Here is a 15,548-nt window from a genome sequence, read left to right on the forward strand (position 1 = left end):
AAGTTAAAATATCCAGCAGCAGCCTAAGGGAACCGAGTGATTCATGGACTATTGACGGTAATTTCGCAGGAAAAGGGGGGATGTTATTGGTAGCAGTGGGGGTAGATCTCTTTATTAGGCTGTCCACGTTTGCTAGGTAAGGAAGAAAGGTATGCATTGAATGTAGATCCATGAACTACCGATAGGGGCGTTTCGCTCTGTTCTGCACAAGAAGCAAAACAGATAAAGTGTTATTTGGAGTAAAGGATGTAGACATATAGGAAATTTTATAGGGCAGCAAAGAAAATGCTTCTCAAAGGAAACACTACAGGGTATATCAGAGGGTTGATTTCTATCTGAATTTTCATGAGGGCTCTGGGATTTTCAGCTAGACTACCTCAATTTGTCACTCGATCTCTGTTAATATTTACCTTATTACCTATAATCAATCCCCTGGGTGCCCGCAACAAAATGGATTTAACAGCATGAAGGTTTTTGTCCAGCAGACTGACACTCAAGCTTTGGGAAAATTAAAAACTTGAGGGAATGATTGGGAATATGGGTCAGGTACTGGGCCTATTCAGACCATCTTGTCAAATGATGCCTGATGATTCTTTCAGACCCAAGGAATAAAATGAGGGGGGAAAGCGTGTATCCTCTCACTCTGATGCACATGGGGGATGCATGGGGGGGTGCTAACATGAGGGTGTGTCTGGATTTGTCTTCACGACTGTGGTAAGCAGAGATATTTTCTCTAACTTAGAGAATTCCAAAAAGCTTAAACCCCTTAGAGAAGCAAAAAGCTCCCGGTTGCAGTGTTAGCATGCATACTCCTTTTCTATGCTACATCATAAAGAAACTACCACAAACTTAGGTGCTTACGAGAACACATATTTATTATGACCCAGTTTCTAGTGATCTGGAAGCCTGGGCCATCACTCAGCTGGGTTCTCTGCTCAGGGTCTCACAAAACTGAGACCAAGTGTTGGCTGGGCTGTGTTCTCGTCTGGAAGCTTGACTAGGGAATGATGCCCCGCTCTTCGAGATTGCAGGCAGATTCATGTCCTTATGCTGACAGCACTCGTGGAAGCAGTTCTGTGGCTCCAAGTCTCCGATCTTGAGACCTTCTTTATTTTTTTATTTTATTTTTTTTTTTTTAAAGATTTTGTTTATTTATTTAACAGACAGAGATCACAAGTAGGCAGAGAGGCAGGCATAGAGAGAGGGGGAAGCAGGCTCCCCGCTGAGCAGAGAGCCCGATGCGATGCGCGGCTGGATCCCAGGACCCTGAGATCATGACCCGAGCTGAAGGCAGAGGCTTAACCCGCTGAGCTACCCAGGCGCCCCAAGACTTTCTTTATTTTAAAGGGCTCACCTTATTAGGTCGGGGCCCACCCAAGGATTTCTCCCTTTTCATTAACTTAAAGTCAGTGGATTAGGGACTTTAATTCCATTGGCAAAACTCCTTTATCTTTAACGAAGTCATCACAAGAATGACGTCTCCTCCCCCATGCCATTTTCTGTTGGTTAGAAGCAAATCACAGATTCTGCCTGCATTTGAAGGGGAGGGGACTACATAAGGGTGTGACTTATTGGGGGGGGGTGTCACTATGTCTGCCATAGCATGCTATCATTTAAACAACTTGCATAAACAGTTTTATTGCTAGAAAAATAGTCAAGCTTTTTTTTTTTTTCTTTTTACATTCATATTTGGTGGTGGTGGAGATGAACTTTATACAGAATAAATGTAGGTTGTCAAGGGGCATTTTGGGCACTGAGATCTCCCAGTCACTTCCACAAATCACTGAACTGATTTGCGGCTGGTGAAGTGCCAGGGTTTCTGTGGGGGAAGAAGCAAATAAGGCTGCTTCTTCCAGCTCTAGGCTTTCCTTTTAGGAAGGGAACGGTCATGGATAATTTTCCTTTTTCTCTTGGCATCTGAGATTTGGCACAATAACCCGAAAACTAATTACCATCTGATGTGAATAGCAAAAGGGAAGAAAGCATGAAAGCACTTTATGACTAATCATGTCTTTAGACAAATTCCTTTAATTTTTTTTCCCTTTGATGATTTGTTCTTCCGATTTTTGAGGTGGGGGTTGGTCAGGGAGATGGAGAGAAAAAAAAAAAAAAAAGAAAAGAGTTCTTTACTTAAGCCCTTGGCCCGGTATGTAGAGAAGTAGGAAGAGAAGAGGGACAGGAAGAAATAGGCCACGAGATACGCTCACCATTGGACACGGAAACACAAAGCCCTAATTGGTTTGCGTGGCTTTCTTGGTGGTGTAACTCAGCGCTGGCATTTACTCTCTGTGGGTTACCTGATGGCATGCCTGGCACACGGTAAGCACTCAAAGACACTCTATAATGAAGGAAGGACATGAATCTTCCCCCATGGGAGAAGAAAGAATGTGAGGAAGCAGAAATTTGAATGCAACAAAAATGAGAATGTACAGAAACCTGGGCCTGGATTGACAAGTGAGGTGGTAAGATGGCAGGTGATGAGGGCCCAGAAGAAGGAACCAGAGCAGCTGTTGCTCGGAAAGCCCATCAGGATCAGCGGAAAGCCAGCTGGGTGGTGAACTTCCAACTCTTATTAGTCAGTGACTCAGTTGTATTGTTTGGCTTCAACCTCATGGATGTGGTGGGTCAACACAGTTTCTAAAAACTCTAAGTGGATTTCATCATCCTGTGGTGAGCTCCGCTTTATCCAGCCGTTCTCTGTGGGAAATGGGGTGACTTTTGCCTTCGTCATTCTACCCTTGCCTTTAGTCTAAGAAGCAGCCTTCGCAGGGGTTGCCTTCCTTTGTGTGTACTTAACCAGGGAGGGAATCCGCGTTGTTTTAACTGAATTGTTTCTGAGTTAGTTTGGTCCCTAGTCAGCTCTCTGCAGTGGGTCTGGTTTCTCCTGCATTCCCGGCCAGGCAGCTTCACTTAACCCTCATTATTGTGTCAGAGTTTATTTATTTTTATCAAGTGGGAGAGGGAAACTGCTTGAAACTGAGAGAACTTGAGGAGAAGGGTGGAGGCAGTTCTCCAGGGTCTTTGAGGGAGCTGAGAGCTTTCCTCAGGAGAGCAGTGCTTGGGGATAAGTGTCAGGCCAGCATCCCTAGTCCTCTTCAGACTATTTAGGTTCTAGAAGGAGCTCATCCTCCTGCTGTCGTAGGCCGATGTTGCCATCTCTTGTCCAAATGTCTCCCCTTGCCCTTATTTGTCTTTTTGTTGCTGGGCAGCAAAACGTTCTAGAAGGCCCGGTGAAGACCATTTTGTTCACCAGCCATACTGTATGACTGAGGCGAAGTGTAAATATCCAGTAAGCAACAGAGAGTAGAAGTAGATTGTTTAGTAGTAGAAAGCTAAAAAATCATCCTGCCTAAGTTTTTTGAGCTCCTCATCAGTAAATGAGTAACATTGGTGGCAGAAGGACAGAGCTTCGGGAAGATATGTCCGTGCAAGAAGCCTGGAAAGACCTTGGCAAGACTGTAGTTGGGACAGATTGGAGTGTCTGTCTGCTCAGAAGCATGAGCCATATGGCACATATCACACCTGTGCGACACAATCTGCACTAGCTGCCCACTGTTTCCCAAACAGTGATTTTTCCGCTTTAGGTGAATTATACATTTAATATGTTGCTGTCTGGCTATTGGTGGTGTAAAAACGATAGTGAACATTTGGACCTGGCTTTAATTGACCTCCAAGGGACGGGAGAAGCAATCTCAGTCAGTTTTCCTTTTGAGAGGAACACGCATGCACCCTTTTGCTGGTGCCTTGAGCCTTTCGGACACTTTCCCCAAGACTCTGAGCAATCCTGTTATGGCCCGAGCTGTTACTCATCTCCTATCATGCATCTGGACCCCTCATGCTCCTGCATAGCTTTTGCTGATTTGGAAGAACCTAGCACCGTGTCTAGCACACAGTAGGCACCTGGATAGTATTCTTTCATTATTATTTTGTTTACAGGTTGCTGTGATGACTTCAGGCTGCTCCATTTCCAGTTCTTACCATTCTTTCCCTTTGAACTAACATTGATCCGATGGGCACAGATTAGAAATGATTTTGTATCCTTTGGCATTGTGCCAAGAATATTTATTTTAAAATGATCACTTCTCTATGTTCTTTATTTTCTCACTCACATTTCTTCAACTTTGTGCATGTTGTTTGGTTCTCCGAGGCATAATTTTGCCATTTTGAAGATATTTTCCTTAAGTTTCTGAGTATGATGTTGGCAGTGGTGGTGGTATGAGTGGGTGAGAGGTAGGAAGGTGGTAGGGGGGTGGTTCTTAAGGAATATGCTATGAATTTCTGAAATAGGGTCTTGGATAGCTTTCTCATCTCCCTAATTGAGTCCGAAAACCTTGTGTCTGGTAAATAACTCTGAAAATAATTAATTGGGCACGTCTGAATAACTTCTTCATAGAGATTCATTTGTATGCTCCTACCGTTTCTTTGTATGTCACTTTCTCTGCTCACCTGTGAGTCTGGAGAACCCAGACCCAACGGTCGCGTTAATCCTTGGATGCAACATGGGGAGTGGGCCGGGGAGTGATGATAAGGATGATACCATCAAGTAAGGGGAAAGTTCCAGATTGTAAATGATTTTCTCTAACCTGTGTTCATATTTGATTATATAATACAGACTAGTTTGGGGCACTGTGTAAATCCATTAGATTACAATTCTATTAATATTGGCAGTTGGCTGAGAGTTTCTATTTAATGTTTTTTTTTTTAATTAAACTCTCTGAATTTTAATCTCAGTATGTTTTTGTCTGTTCTCACTTAGCATTATAACCGGGTGATTTATTTTTCCTGTAAATGCTTCAGTTACAAGGAAGGAGGGACTGGTACAGATTAAGGATAGAAATGCCACTGCTTTTGTTATTTCTATTTGCTTGTGTGAAATTTGGCCAATCTTCCTGTCTTTGAATTCAGTTCATCACAATGTCTGGGTTTAGCCACAAATGAGTGTGACGCATGGCAGGACTGGGCTTTAATTTCATTTTAATTGATTGATTAATTCCTTGGAGCCTCTTAATGCTTTCAGGACACTCTAACAGCTGGATGGTGGTTCTGGATCCTATGAAGCCTGGGGGACCTTATGAGATGGTGGCACAACAGACTTTTGGGAGAACGAACGGCACCCTGAGAGTTCATGACGTCTTGTTTGGAGATGTCTGGCTTTGCAGTGGGCAGAGTAACATGCAGATGACAGTTTCACAGGTAATTTTCAGAAGTTCAGTGTTAATAATGTTGATGATGATGAAGAAGAAGAAAAAAGAAGGAGGAAGGAGGAGGTAGAAACCCTCTTTTTTTACCAGAGGCCAAAATCTGTTCTAAGTGTTTGGAATGTAATAATTTGATTTAATGACTCGATGAGGTGAATATCATTCATTTCCTAGATGGGGACACTGGCCAGGGAGGTTAAAATGACCTGCTTAAGGTCAGCAGTTAATAGTAGAGCCAGGTGACTCCAGAGCCTTTCTTAATCACGCCTGGTGCACTGTAAGGGAGTGGGGCATTCTTTCCTCCCCTTCCTGCGCTAAAGGCAGAAGCTGGAGTATCTCATGGTCAGGCAGATTTCATATCAAATTGAAGAAAAAGTAGATTACTCTTCTTCTTGATAGGTTTTAGAAGATGAGCTTCTGGAGAGAGCCTGGGAAATCAAAACAATTAGATTTTGTTTTAAGCTATGCATCTAGTAGAATACACGTCTTTTGTTGTCATGGAGATTTAACAAATTGAGACCAAATGTTGGCTTTGCCTTTCATCAGTTGTATGACTTGGAGCAAATCACTGTATTTCTGAGACTTTGTTTTCAAAACGTACTTTTTTAAAAAATTTTTTTATTTTTTTTAAACATATAATATATTTTTATCCCCAGGGGTACAGGTCTGTGAATCGCCAGGTTTACACACTTCATAGCACTCACCATAGCACATACCCTCCCCAATGTCCATAACCCCACCCCCCTCTCCCAACACCCCTCCCTCCAGCAACCCTCAGTTTGTTTTGTGAGATTAAGAGTGACTTATGGTTTGTCTCCCTCCCAATCCCATCTTGTTTCATTTATTCTTCTCCTACCCCCTTAACCCCCCATGTTGCATCTCCACTTCCTCATATCAGGGAGATCATATGATAGTTGTCTTTCTCTGATTGACTTATTCAAAACGTACTTTTTAAAACAATCATTGTTAAAATGAATATAACATCATATTTATCATTTTAACCATTGCCAAGTGTACAACTCTGGGGCATTAAATATATTCATGGTCCTGTGCATACCTATCACCAGTATCTATACTCAAGATTTTTTCATCATCCCTGGTGTAAACTCTGTACCCATTAAACAAGAACTCCTCCTTTTTTCCCTCTTCCACCCCTGGTATCCTCTGTTCGGCTTTCTTTCTATGAATTTGCCTATTCTTTTACCTCAATTTTCAGTGTATAAGTCTCTTACCTCCTTGGCTAGATTTATTCCCAAGTATTAAATTCATTCGTTCTTTAGTTCATTCATTCATTCATTCATTTTCTGCCTAGAAACCATCTTCCTTTCTTTTTCTTCTTTTTTAGATGCTGTTGTAAATGGAATTATGCAATCTTTGTCCTTCTATGTCTCACTCATTTTACTAAGTATAATGTTTTCAAGGTCTATTCGTGTTGTAGCATATATCAAAATTTTGCCCTTTTTTATGATGCATTTTGTTTATCCATTCTTTATCCATTCTTCTGTTGGTGGATGCTTGGGGGTTTTTGTCTTTTGGCTGTTGTGAATGACGCTGCTAGGAACATCGCTTTACAGATATCTGTTCAAGTCCCTGCTTTCAGTTTTTTTGGATATATACCTATGAGTGAATTTGCTGGATCATCTGTTAGTTCTATGTTTAACTTTTGAGGAACCACCAAACCATTTTTCCACAGTGCCTGTACTATTTTATGTTCCTACCAGGAATCTGCAAAAGTTTCAATTTCTTACACATGTTACTTTCTAGTTTTTTGTTAATTAAAAAAAATTTTTTTTATTATAGCCATGCTAGTAGATATGATTGTGGTTTTGATTTGCTTTTCCCTAATGATTAATGATGTTGAGTGTTATTTTCTTGGAGAACTGTCTAAGTTCTTTTTACTTATTTTTAAAAAAATTTTATTATTTTTTGTTACATTATGTTAGTCACCATACAGTACATCATTAGTTTTTTTTTTTTTTAAGATTTTATTTATTTATTTGACAGACAGATATCACAAGTAGGCTGAGAGGTAGGCAGAGAGAGAGGCGGAAGCAGGCTTCCCATGGAGCAGAGAGCCCAACGCAGGGCTCGATCCCAGGACACTGGGATCATGACCTGAGCCGAAGGCAGAGGCTTTAACCCACTGAGCCACTCAGGCGCCCCCATCATTAGTTTTTGATGTAGTGTTCCATGATTCATTGTTTGCATATAACACCCAGTGTGCCATGCAATATACCTTCCTTAATCTCTGCCCATTTTTCAATTGGGGTGTTTGTTGTTGAGTTGTAGGAATTATTTATATATTCTAGATATTAATCCCTTTTCAGATATTTGATTTGCAAATAGTTTCCCACTCTGTAGTTTGTCATTTCACATTCTTGAGAGTATCCTTTGATACACAAAATTTCTTAATTTTGTTGAAGTCTAGTTCATTTATTAATGTTTTGTTGTCTATGCTTTTGGTGTCATACTGATGAAATTGTTGCCAAATACAAAGGTTTTCCCCAGTGTTGTCCTTTAAGAATTCTATAGTTTTACTATAGATCCATTTTTTGGATTATTTGATCCATTTTTGGGGTTCAGTTTTTATTGGGTGAAGGTATAAGGTGAAGGTCTAACTTCATTCTTTTGCAAATGGATATCCGGTTCTCCCAGCATCATTTGTTGAAGACTAGCCTTTTGCTATCACACTCTTGGAATTCCAATTGACCATATATGTGTGTTTATTTCTGGGCTTCCTCTTTTATTCCATTGATCTATATGTTTCTGCTTATGCTCATACCATACTGTTTTAATTACTGTAGCTTTGTAGAAGGTTTCAAAGTTGGGAAGTATGAGTCTTCCAACTTTATTCTTCTTTTTCAAGATTGTTTTTTGCTAGTCATGGTCCCTTGCAATTCCGTATGAATATGAGGGTATACTTTTCCATTTCTGCAAAAAAAGGCTACTGTAATTTTGATAGATACTGTGTTGAATCTATAGATTGCTTTGGGTAATATTGACATTTTAATGGGGTTAAGCCTTCTTGATATGAAGGGATGTTTTCCTATTAATTTACATCTTTATTTTTTTTCAGCAGCATTTTACAGTTTTCAATGTACACATTTCTTACCTCCTTTGCTAGCTTTATTCCTAAGTAATTATTTTTGATACTATTATAAATTAATTTTCTCATAAGACTGCTCATTGCTGGTGTATAGAAACAAGTGAGTTTTACATGTTGGTCTTGTACCCTGAAACTTTGCCAAATTAGTTTATTAGTTCTGGTAGCTTCCTTGTAGATTTTTTTTTGGGGGGGGGTTTCTAGTGTAGGAGCATATCATCTGTGGATAGAGATAGTTATACCTATTTGGATGCCTTTTATTTCTTTTTTCTTTTCTAATACCTCTGGATAGAACTTCTAGTGCGATATTGAGTAATAGTGGTGAAAACAGACATCCTTGTCTTGTCCTGGTTTTAGGGAGAAGCTTTCAGTCTTTCACCACTGAGTGTGATCTTACTTGTGGGTTTTTCATAAGTGCCTTTTATCATGTTGAGGAAATTTCTCTCTATTTCTAGTTGTCTGAATTTTTTTTTTTAATCATGAAAGTATGTTGAATTTTGTTAAATGTCTGGGACTTAGTTTTCATGACTGTACTATAATAGTGATTATATCTGACTTAATTTACAAAGATTAAATTATTGTCTTTGTTTCTAAAAGGTCTTTATAAATTGAAAACTGCTGTCTAAAAATAAGATGTCACTATTTTTTAAACTTTTTATTATAAAACATTTCAGGCACACACAAAAGTTAGGAGACTTATACACACCTATATACCCATCATGTAGATTGACAGTTGTGAATATTTTGCCATATTTGGTTTATGTATTTGTGTGTGTGTGTGTGTGTGTGTGAACTATCTCAAGGTAAGCTGTAGACATCTTGATACTTCACTTGGGTGTCATATATGAAATTAATATATGTTCATATGTCAAATTAATATGTTTAAATATTTTTTTCTTTACACAGAAAGGAGAGATAATAGGCCAGTGATGATTATTTTTGCTCAGTTTTTTCATACCTAGGATTTCTTTTGTTGGCATCAATTCTTCTCTCTTTCAGTCATGGTTTTTGAAGAGTAACTGTTCTTAAATTTTGAGACCTCACATTTTTTCTCCTCCCTTATTATATAACTATATAGAGGCTTCACTGCTAGAATATTGGGTGGAAAAGCACTGGTAGGCTCCCAAGGAGGGATGGGGCACATAAAGTCCATGGAGAATCAAGTGGGACAGAGCAAGGGAAATTCTGATTTGCCAATATGTCCGTCAGTGATGAAATTCACTTTGAAGGTTCATGTCTTCGTTGCTCTTAGAGAATAGGGCCCCTCTGATTGAATGAGGTCTCTTAAGTAAAGCTGGATAGAAAGGACACTGGAAAGAGTTGCCAAGGGAAGCACGCCTCGTACTTTGGTATTCTAGCAAGACAGCAGTGGTAGCACAAAGCCTTGGTGCTCTATGTCTTTAGCACTCAGCTTCCTTTTTAAAATCTGCTCTACTTTCCAAATGAAACCCCAAAACTGTCTAGAATGAGGAGGCTGGATTTTGGGATAGGGTGTGATAGGTTTAGTGCTTTGGGCCTCGGAATGGTCATGGCTTCATTGGTTTGGTGGAAGCTATCTGACTTAAAAATAAAAGTAAGGGAGGGGCACCGGGGTGGCTCTGTGGGTTAAAGCCTCTACCTTCAGCTGAGGTCATGATCCCAGGGTCCTGGGAGTAAGCCCTGCATCGGGCTCTCTGCTCATCAGGGAGCCTGCTTCCCCCTCTCTCTCTGCCTGCCTCTCTGCCTACTGGTGATCTCTGTCTGTCAAATAAATAAATAAAATCTTTAAAAAAAAATTAAAATAAGGGAGACTGTTGTGGTTTCATTTCAATTGGAATCAGGGCTGAACAGTGTATTAGCAAGTTCATAGATATATTGAAACTATATCTGCTTAAAGTATTGCTGAAAGAGGAGTAAAGATTTTTTTGTGCAGTATCAGAACTTAAGAGAAATTACTCTGACTTAAGTTCTTTGACACATTTGAAACTGGGATTGATTTTCTTTGCTTATCTGTATATTCTTATTTTTCTATAATGAATATGAAATAACTAATTTTTAAAAGAAAGCTGTAAGAACGGAAATTGGTATTGACTTAACTAATCTCTTAAATATTTATCAAATGCGCAGTTTACAATGAAGAGTCCTATTATATAAACAGGAATCTTAGGAATAAATTCTTTAATTTGCATTATGGGTTGGCACGGATATGTTCTGCGTACTTTGATTTATTTCCTTTAATTGGCTAAGAACTTGAAAACATTATTGTCTTCCCAGGTCTTCCTAAAACTTAATTTCTTCTCAAGTTGATTTTTATTTTCCTGCCTTTCTCTCATTATCTACTTCTCCCTTTTTTAGAAATACTTAAATTTGAGATTTAAAAATCTCTATGATGACACTATAATCTCAGTTCATTTATCTTAAAAGAAAATTATAAAATTGAGTCCTTTCACATACTTTGATTTCTTGTTTTGCTCCTATTTCTTCTACCCCTGATTGCTTTTTTTTTCTTTTTCATTTGTTAACCAATCACTAAATAGTGCTACTAAAAAAGGTCCTACTCTGGACATATCTACTTCATTTTTTATTAGTTTTGTAATTCAGAATCTAAATTCTTGCATTTATGTTTTCATAACTGATATCTTATTTACTCTTGCTTCCTGCCCTGCTTAAATATATGGATACCTTTGAGTTTAAATGTTTATTAAGGTGAACTTTAATGGGGCTCCCTTTCAGCACCAGTGAGTGGAAGCAAAATTCAAGTTTCATATCTTAAGAGAAAGCATGGTTTTGTACAGAAGTGGGATTGCTCCTAACTCCCTAAGGAAAACAGTACTTTCCTTAATGTTTTAATTGTAGTTCCCTGTTTGCACAGAAAGGCACGGACCAAATGTATTTGTATCTATACAGTCAGGTTCCCAATAGCAGTCTATGCCAGGGGATCTCATCCCATTTTCTGTCAAGCTGAATGAGATTTTGATATTGTTAAGAGTGAACACATTCACTCTGCCTAGAATTTACTCTTATGCATCTTCTGTATTAGACCAAGGCTACAAGCTCTGGCATCTAGGAAGATAGAAAAAAGATTCCCTCTAACACAGCCAAGAGTTAATTTTTAAAAATTTTTTTTGTTTTAAATCATACACTTAGTTTGTAAGACAACATTTTAGGTGCTGACAGTATCCAAACCAAATTCTCCAGTCTCTTAACACTGTGTAAAACTTTATTTTTTTGATCAAAAGAGTGCTTTATATGATTTATCCCTTTTTCTCCTTTTCATCTAAAGACTCCCTACATGGACACACACACACACACACACACACACACGTACACACATGTACACACACAGTGTCTATCTCTTCTTTTTGATCCCCTCCACGTGACTTTTCCGAGGAGGTAAGATTTCTACTATAACCTACCACTCTTCACATTCAAATGAAGGGAATGGCAGATTGTATGCCCATCTTGTTGTTAGGGTAAAGTAGAATTTTAAGATTGAGTGTTATTTATAACACTGAGTGAGATGTGTATAAATGGAGAAAAGTCTAAATGTTCATCTGTCGCCTCCTAAGTCAGGGTAGGTCTTAAGACTTGGATATTTCTAGTTAGGCTCAGAAGAAGATGGCCACTGTTAGACAGGAAACCCAGTTTTCAATATCCTGACATTCTTACCTTACACATGGAGAAGTCAAAATCCAGAAGAAAAGGGTTGGTACCATATCACAATAAAATATTCATGGGAATGATGATGGCTGGCTTATTTATAGTTATTCCCTCAACTTTAAACCTGCTCTATTATACTGTGGTGGAAGGGACTATAACTTACAGAATCCAAAGTCTTTTTAAGTAAAGTTCACCCTTGTCCCCTGCGCCCGCTCACGCGCGCGCGCACACAGACATACACACACACACACACATATTCTTACACATGTGCCTTGCTTCCTCATGCAGACCCCATGCCAAGATTCTCTGAGGAAATAGATTCTTGACGTTTCTTCATTAATTCAAGAATGTGGCATAAAGGTTACAAAATGAACACCGGGGAGCAGCTGCTTTGATGGTGAACTGCGGGTCCCTTGAGAGCCAATGGTTTTCCCTCTCAGCCGAGGCAGCCTTAATGACTTCAAATACCTTGGTATTCATTTACATCCTCATTTAAATACTTGGTAGAAAAATAATTACACTGAGGTGTTTGATGAGATGAAATTTGATCTCAGCAGATGGAGGAAGGCTTCCCCTTTCATCAGCGGGGAAACCAAGTGTCATTTAAATGAAAATCTTCCTGAAATCTCTTTATTCCTAAATTTGCTGCCAATATCCCCGAGGAAATGCTTCCATCAAGAAGGCTTGGTGATATTGGGAAAGGGTACCAATTTCAGAAGTAATTGCCATCAGGTAGAGCAAGAATTCCCCCCATCCCCCTGACCCCCATTTTTAACACTTGCTGTGGCTTTCGAGTTTTGGCTTGAGATAGGACACCAATGTGAGTTTGAAAATGGAAGTTTTCCCCAGCCGAGGGTTGGGGACCAAGTACCATGCACTTTGTAATTTGGAGGGTGCCAGCTGCCCAACCCTGGTGGCCTTGTGCTGCTCTGCAGGGCTCGCAGCGGTCTACACGACAAGTAGCTGGTTCGCCCATACCACCTCCCCGCGCTGGCATCTCCCTGCGAGGAGGCACTTGAGTTCCCAGTCAGTGCGGAAGCTAGTGTGGGTGGAGGGAAGGGAGGCAGTTTCATCCCCTGTTCCCATGGCAGCGACGTATGATCCTCCGCGCTGAGAGCGGAGCTGATTTCAAGGGAGGTGACTTTTTACAGGTACTTGCCGCTGAAAAATACTTTTCCTGCCAGAATAGACTGAGAGCACTTGAGCCTGTTTTCACTCTTTACTGTTTATTTTACAGTATGCTTGCCAGGCAGGACTCGGAACAAACAGGGCTGGATTTCCTATGGAATTTTCCCGCCACCATCTGTCATCTCTGTCCTGCTAGCGAGGACCACCAGTCACCCTGTCCGGCTGGAGCAGCTGTCACCCAGTGGGCATTTCAGGCTGTGGCTCCCTGGGAGACCCCAAGAGACATTTCACTTGCAGCTGGCCCTCTTATTGGCCACAGCAGGCTCCGTGGCAAGTCAAAAGGCAGTTCAAGGGACAGCCTAATTCAATGAAGTGCCCTGTGGGGGCACACTGGCTGCTTGGAGGCAGTTTCTCTCACGCTGTGGGCTGGAGGGCCAGCTGTATTCTCCGTGGTGGGTGGGAGGGAGAGGGAGCCAGCTGCACACTCTGTGGCCAGCGGCCAATGGAAAGTCTCCCAGCCTCCCATGCCTCGCGCTGTGGCGGTCCTGTCAGCTGGAGCTCTTGTTCCCGGAGGCCAACAACGAGACCAATGATAACTGGGCTTCCTGATGCTCCTTTTAGCCCTTTGTTTTGGTAAAACCAGACTAGTCCAGGGGGATAGTTTCTTGCCAGAGAGAAGGCAAGAAAAAAAACCCCACACAGATAACAAACCAAAACAATATATTTATAATATGTTCTTTGTAAATTAAATTTAAAAAACCTAACTAGAAAATCAGGAAGGAAGGAAATAGCACTGTTGTGGAAGCTCACAGAGGAATGACTAACAAAGAAGCTCCTCTGTAGAACGTGTTCTCATCCAGAAAATCTCCAAGCCATTCCCGTCATACTCTTGGCAACTGGGAAGGTTTCGTAAAGGGATTTGGGGAAAAGTGATGTCTTTGGATGGACACTTTTCTTTGTCTGGTTCCTTGGGACTACACTTAGCATTCGCACCTAACACCACCACCTTTCTCAAACTACTCTGCCTCCTCCCATGCTTTTCTTGGGTGATTTGCCATGATGAGATGAGAATATAAGCATTTGAAACGTTTCAGTGTGTTTCAGTACTTTTACAGTCATTTCTCAGGTGTGTTCCTTTGAAAACACTTCTTTTAGGTGCTGTGGATTATGCAACTCTACCTCCTCCTGGTCTTTTGGGCTCCATTTTGAAAAGAATTTGATGCTATGGTTTTATGGTATGAGATACCTTTTCTGAATAGAAGTATTTTATTCTTATTGTATATTTTTATATTATATGGTCTAATTGATAGTTGACCTTCTTCAGCCTAAACCTCATGTAATTCAGACTTGCTCATTGAGATCTCAAATTTCACTGTATTCCTCTTTTCTTTGGGGACATGATTCATCATGGTCTCTGTTCATCAAGGTGGCTCAAGGTGACTTAGACCAGCCCATCACTGGTTTTGGTGACTTATTTGATCAATCTTGGTATATGAAGGCTTAGAAGGAGCTCTGAGGGTTGGCAGTGTTTACTTAGAGGTAGTAGGATAGTTGACCACCCAGTAGGTGGGTGTAAGAAATGACATTCCTGTTTCTTTTCTAGATATTCAATGCCACAAGAGAGCTGGCCAACACTGAGGCCTATCAGTCTGTCCGCATCTTCTCCGTGTCACTTATTCAGGCAGAGCAGGAGCTGGAGGACCTTGCTCAGGTTGACCTGCAGTGGGCTAAGCCCTCCTCAGGTAAGGGATTCTGGAACGTGTGCCAGCGCCTACATAATGGGTCCGTGCCCTAGGTGGAATCTGTAATCCTGGGTTCGTTTCTGATCTATTTATTGTGATTCAACCATCCCTTTACTCATTTCTGTTGACTTTCCACCCAATTTCTGATGGTAGCCATTTCATGTTTCCTCCCAAGATTCCGCCAGTGACTCTCCCTCCTTGCTCTGAGCAGATGACGCTTCCTTGAGCTTTGCTGAACACACTGAGGCCCTTCAGCACGAGCTCTGTGAGCATCTCTCCCCACTGCCTCAATGTTCTTCTCCTTTTCTCTCCCTTCCTTTGTTTCTGTGTCTGAACGCAATGGGCTGGTGTCCTTTTAGGGTTTCCTCTGATGCAGGCACTCACCCCCTCCACAGCCTTCTTTTACCCTTTGAGCTCTTGTCTTCCATGCCCTTGTCCATTTAGCACAGAATCCTTATTTCCTGCCTGTTCTGTATCAGGCTTTGTGCTGGGCCTCAAGGATACAGCGGTGAGCAGGGCAGAAACAGGCCCTGCTCTCAGATTTAGCCTTTCTTTTATTCTGACAAAACAAAGGAAAACTGAACGTAATAAACATCCTTCTCATGATGCCTCACCTCTCTCCTTTGCTTTGTTAAGCTTTTCTAAGAACAATTTTGTTCTCATTCTTTTGACTGCCTTTCCTTGTGTTCATTCTTTGTAATTTGGCTTCTGCTTCCACCTCAACAATGGACTTACCTC

General features: G+C 40.7%; 1 protein-coding gene across 1 annotated transcript in view; it reads left to right on the plus strand.

Annotated features, from left to right (window-relative positions):
* LOC111153910 (sialic acid acetylesterase) overlaps positions 1-15,548 on the plus strand; it is a 39,262-nt gene that overhangs the window by 7,289 nt on the left and 16,425 nt on the right. Inside the window, exons 3-4 of the mRNA XM_022513219.1 lie at positions 5,018-5,193; positions 14,672-14,810. Coding sequence (XP_022368927.1) covers positions 5,018-5,193; positions 14,672-14,810 — 315 coding nt within the window. The remainder of the gene's footprint in view (positions 1-5,017; positions 5,194-14,671; positions 14,811-15,548) is intronic.

Source organism: Enhydra lutris, unplaced genomic scaffold (genome assembly GCF_002288905.1).
Source record: "Enhydra lutris kenyoni isolate GAN:26980312 unplaced genomic scaffold, ASM228890v2 scaffoldscaffold34, whole genome shotgun sequence".
In the NCBI taxonomy this organism is placed as follows: domain Eukaryota; kingdom Metazoa; phylum Chordata; class Mammalia; order Carnivora; family Mustelidae; genus Enhydra; species Enhydra lutris.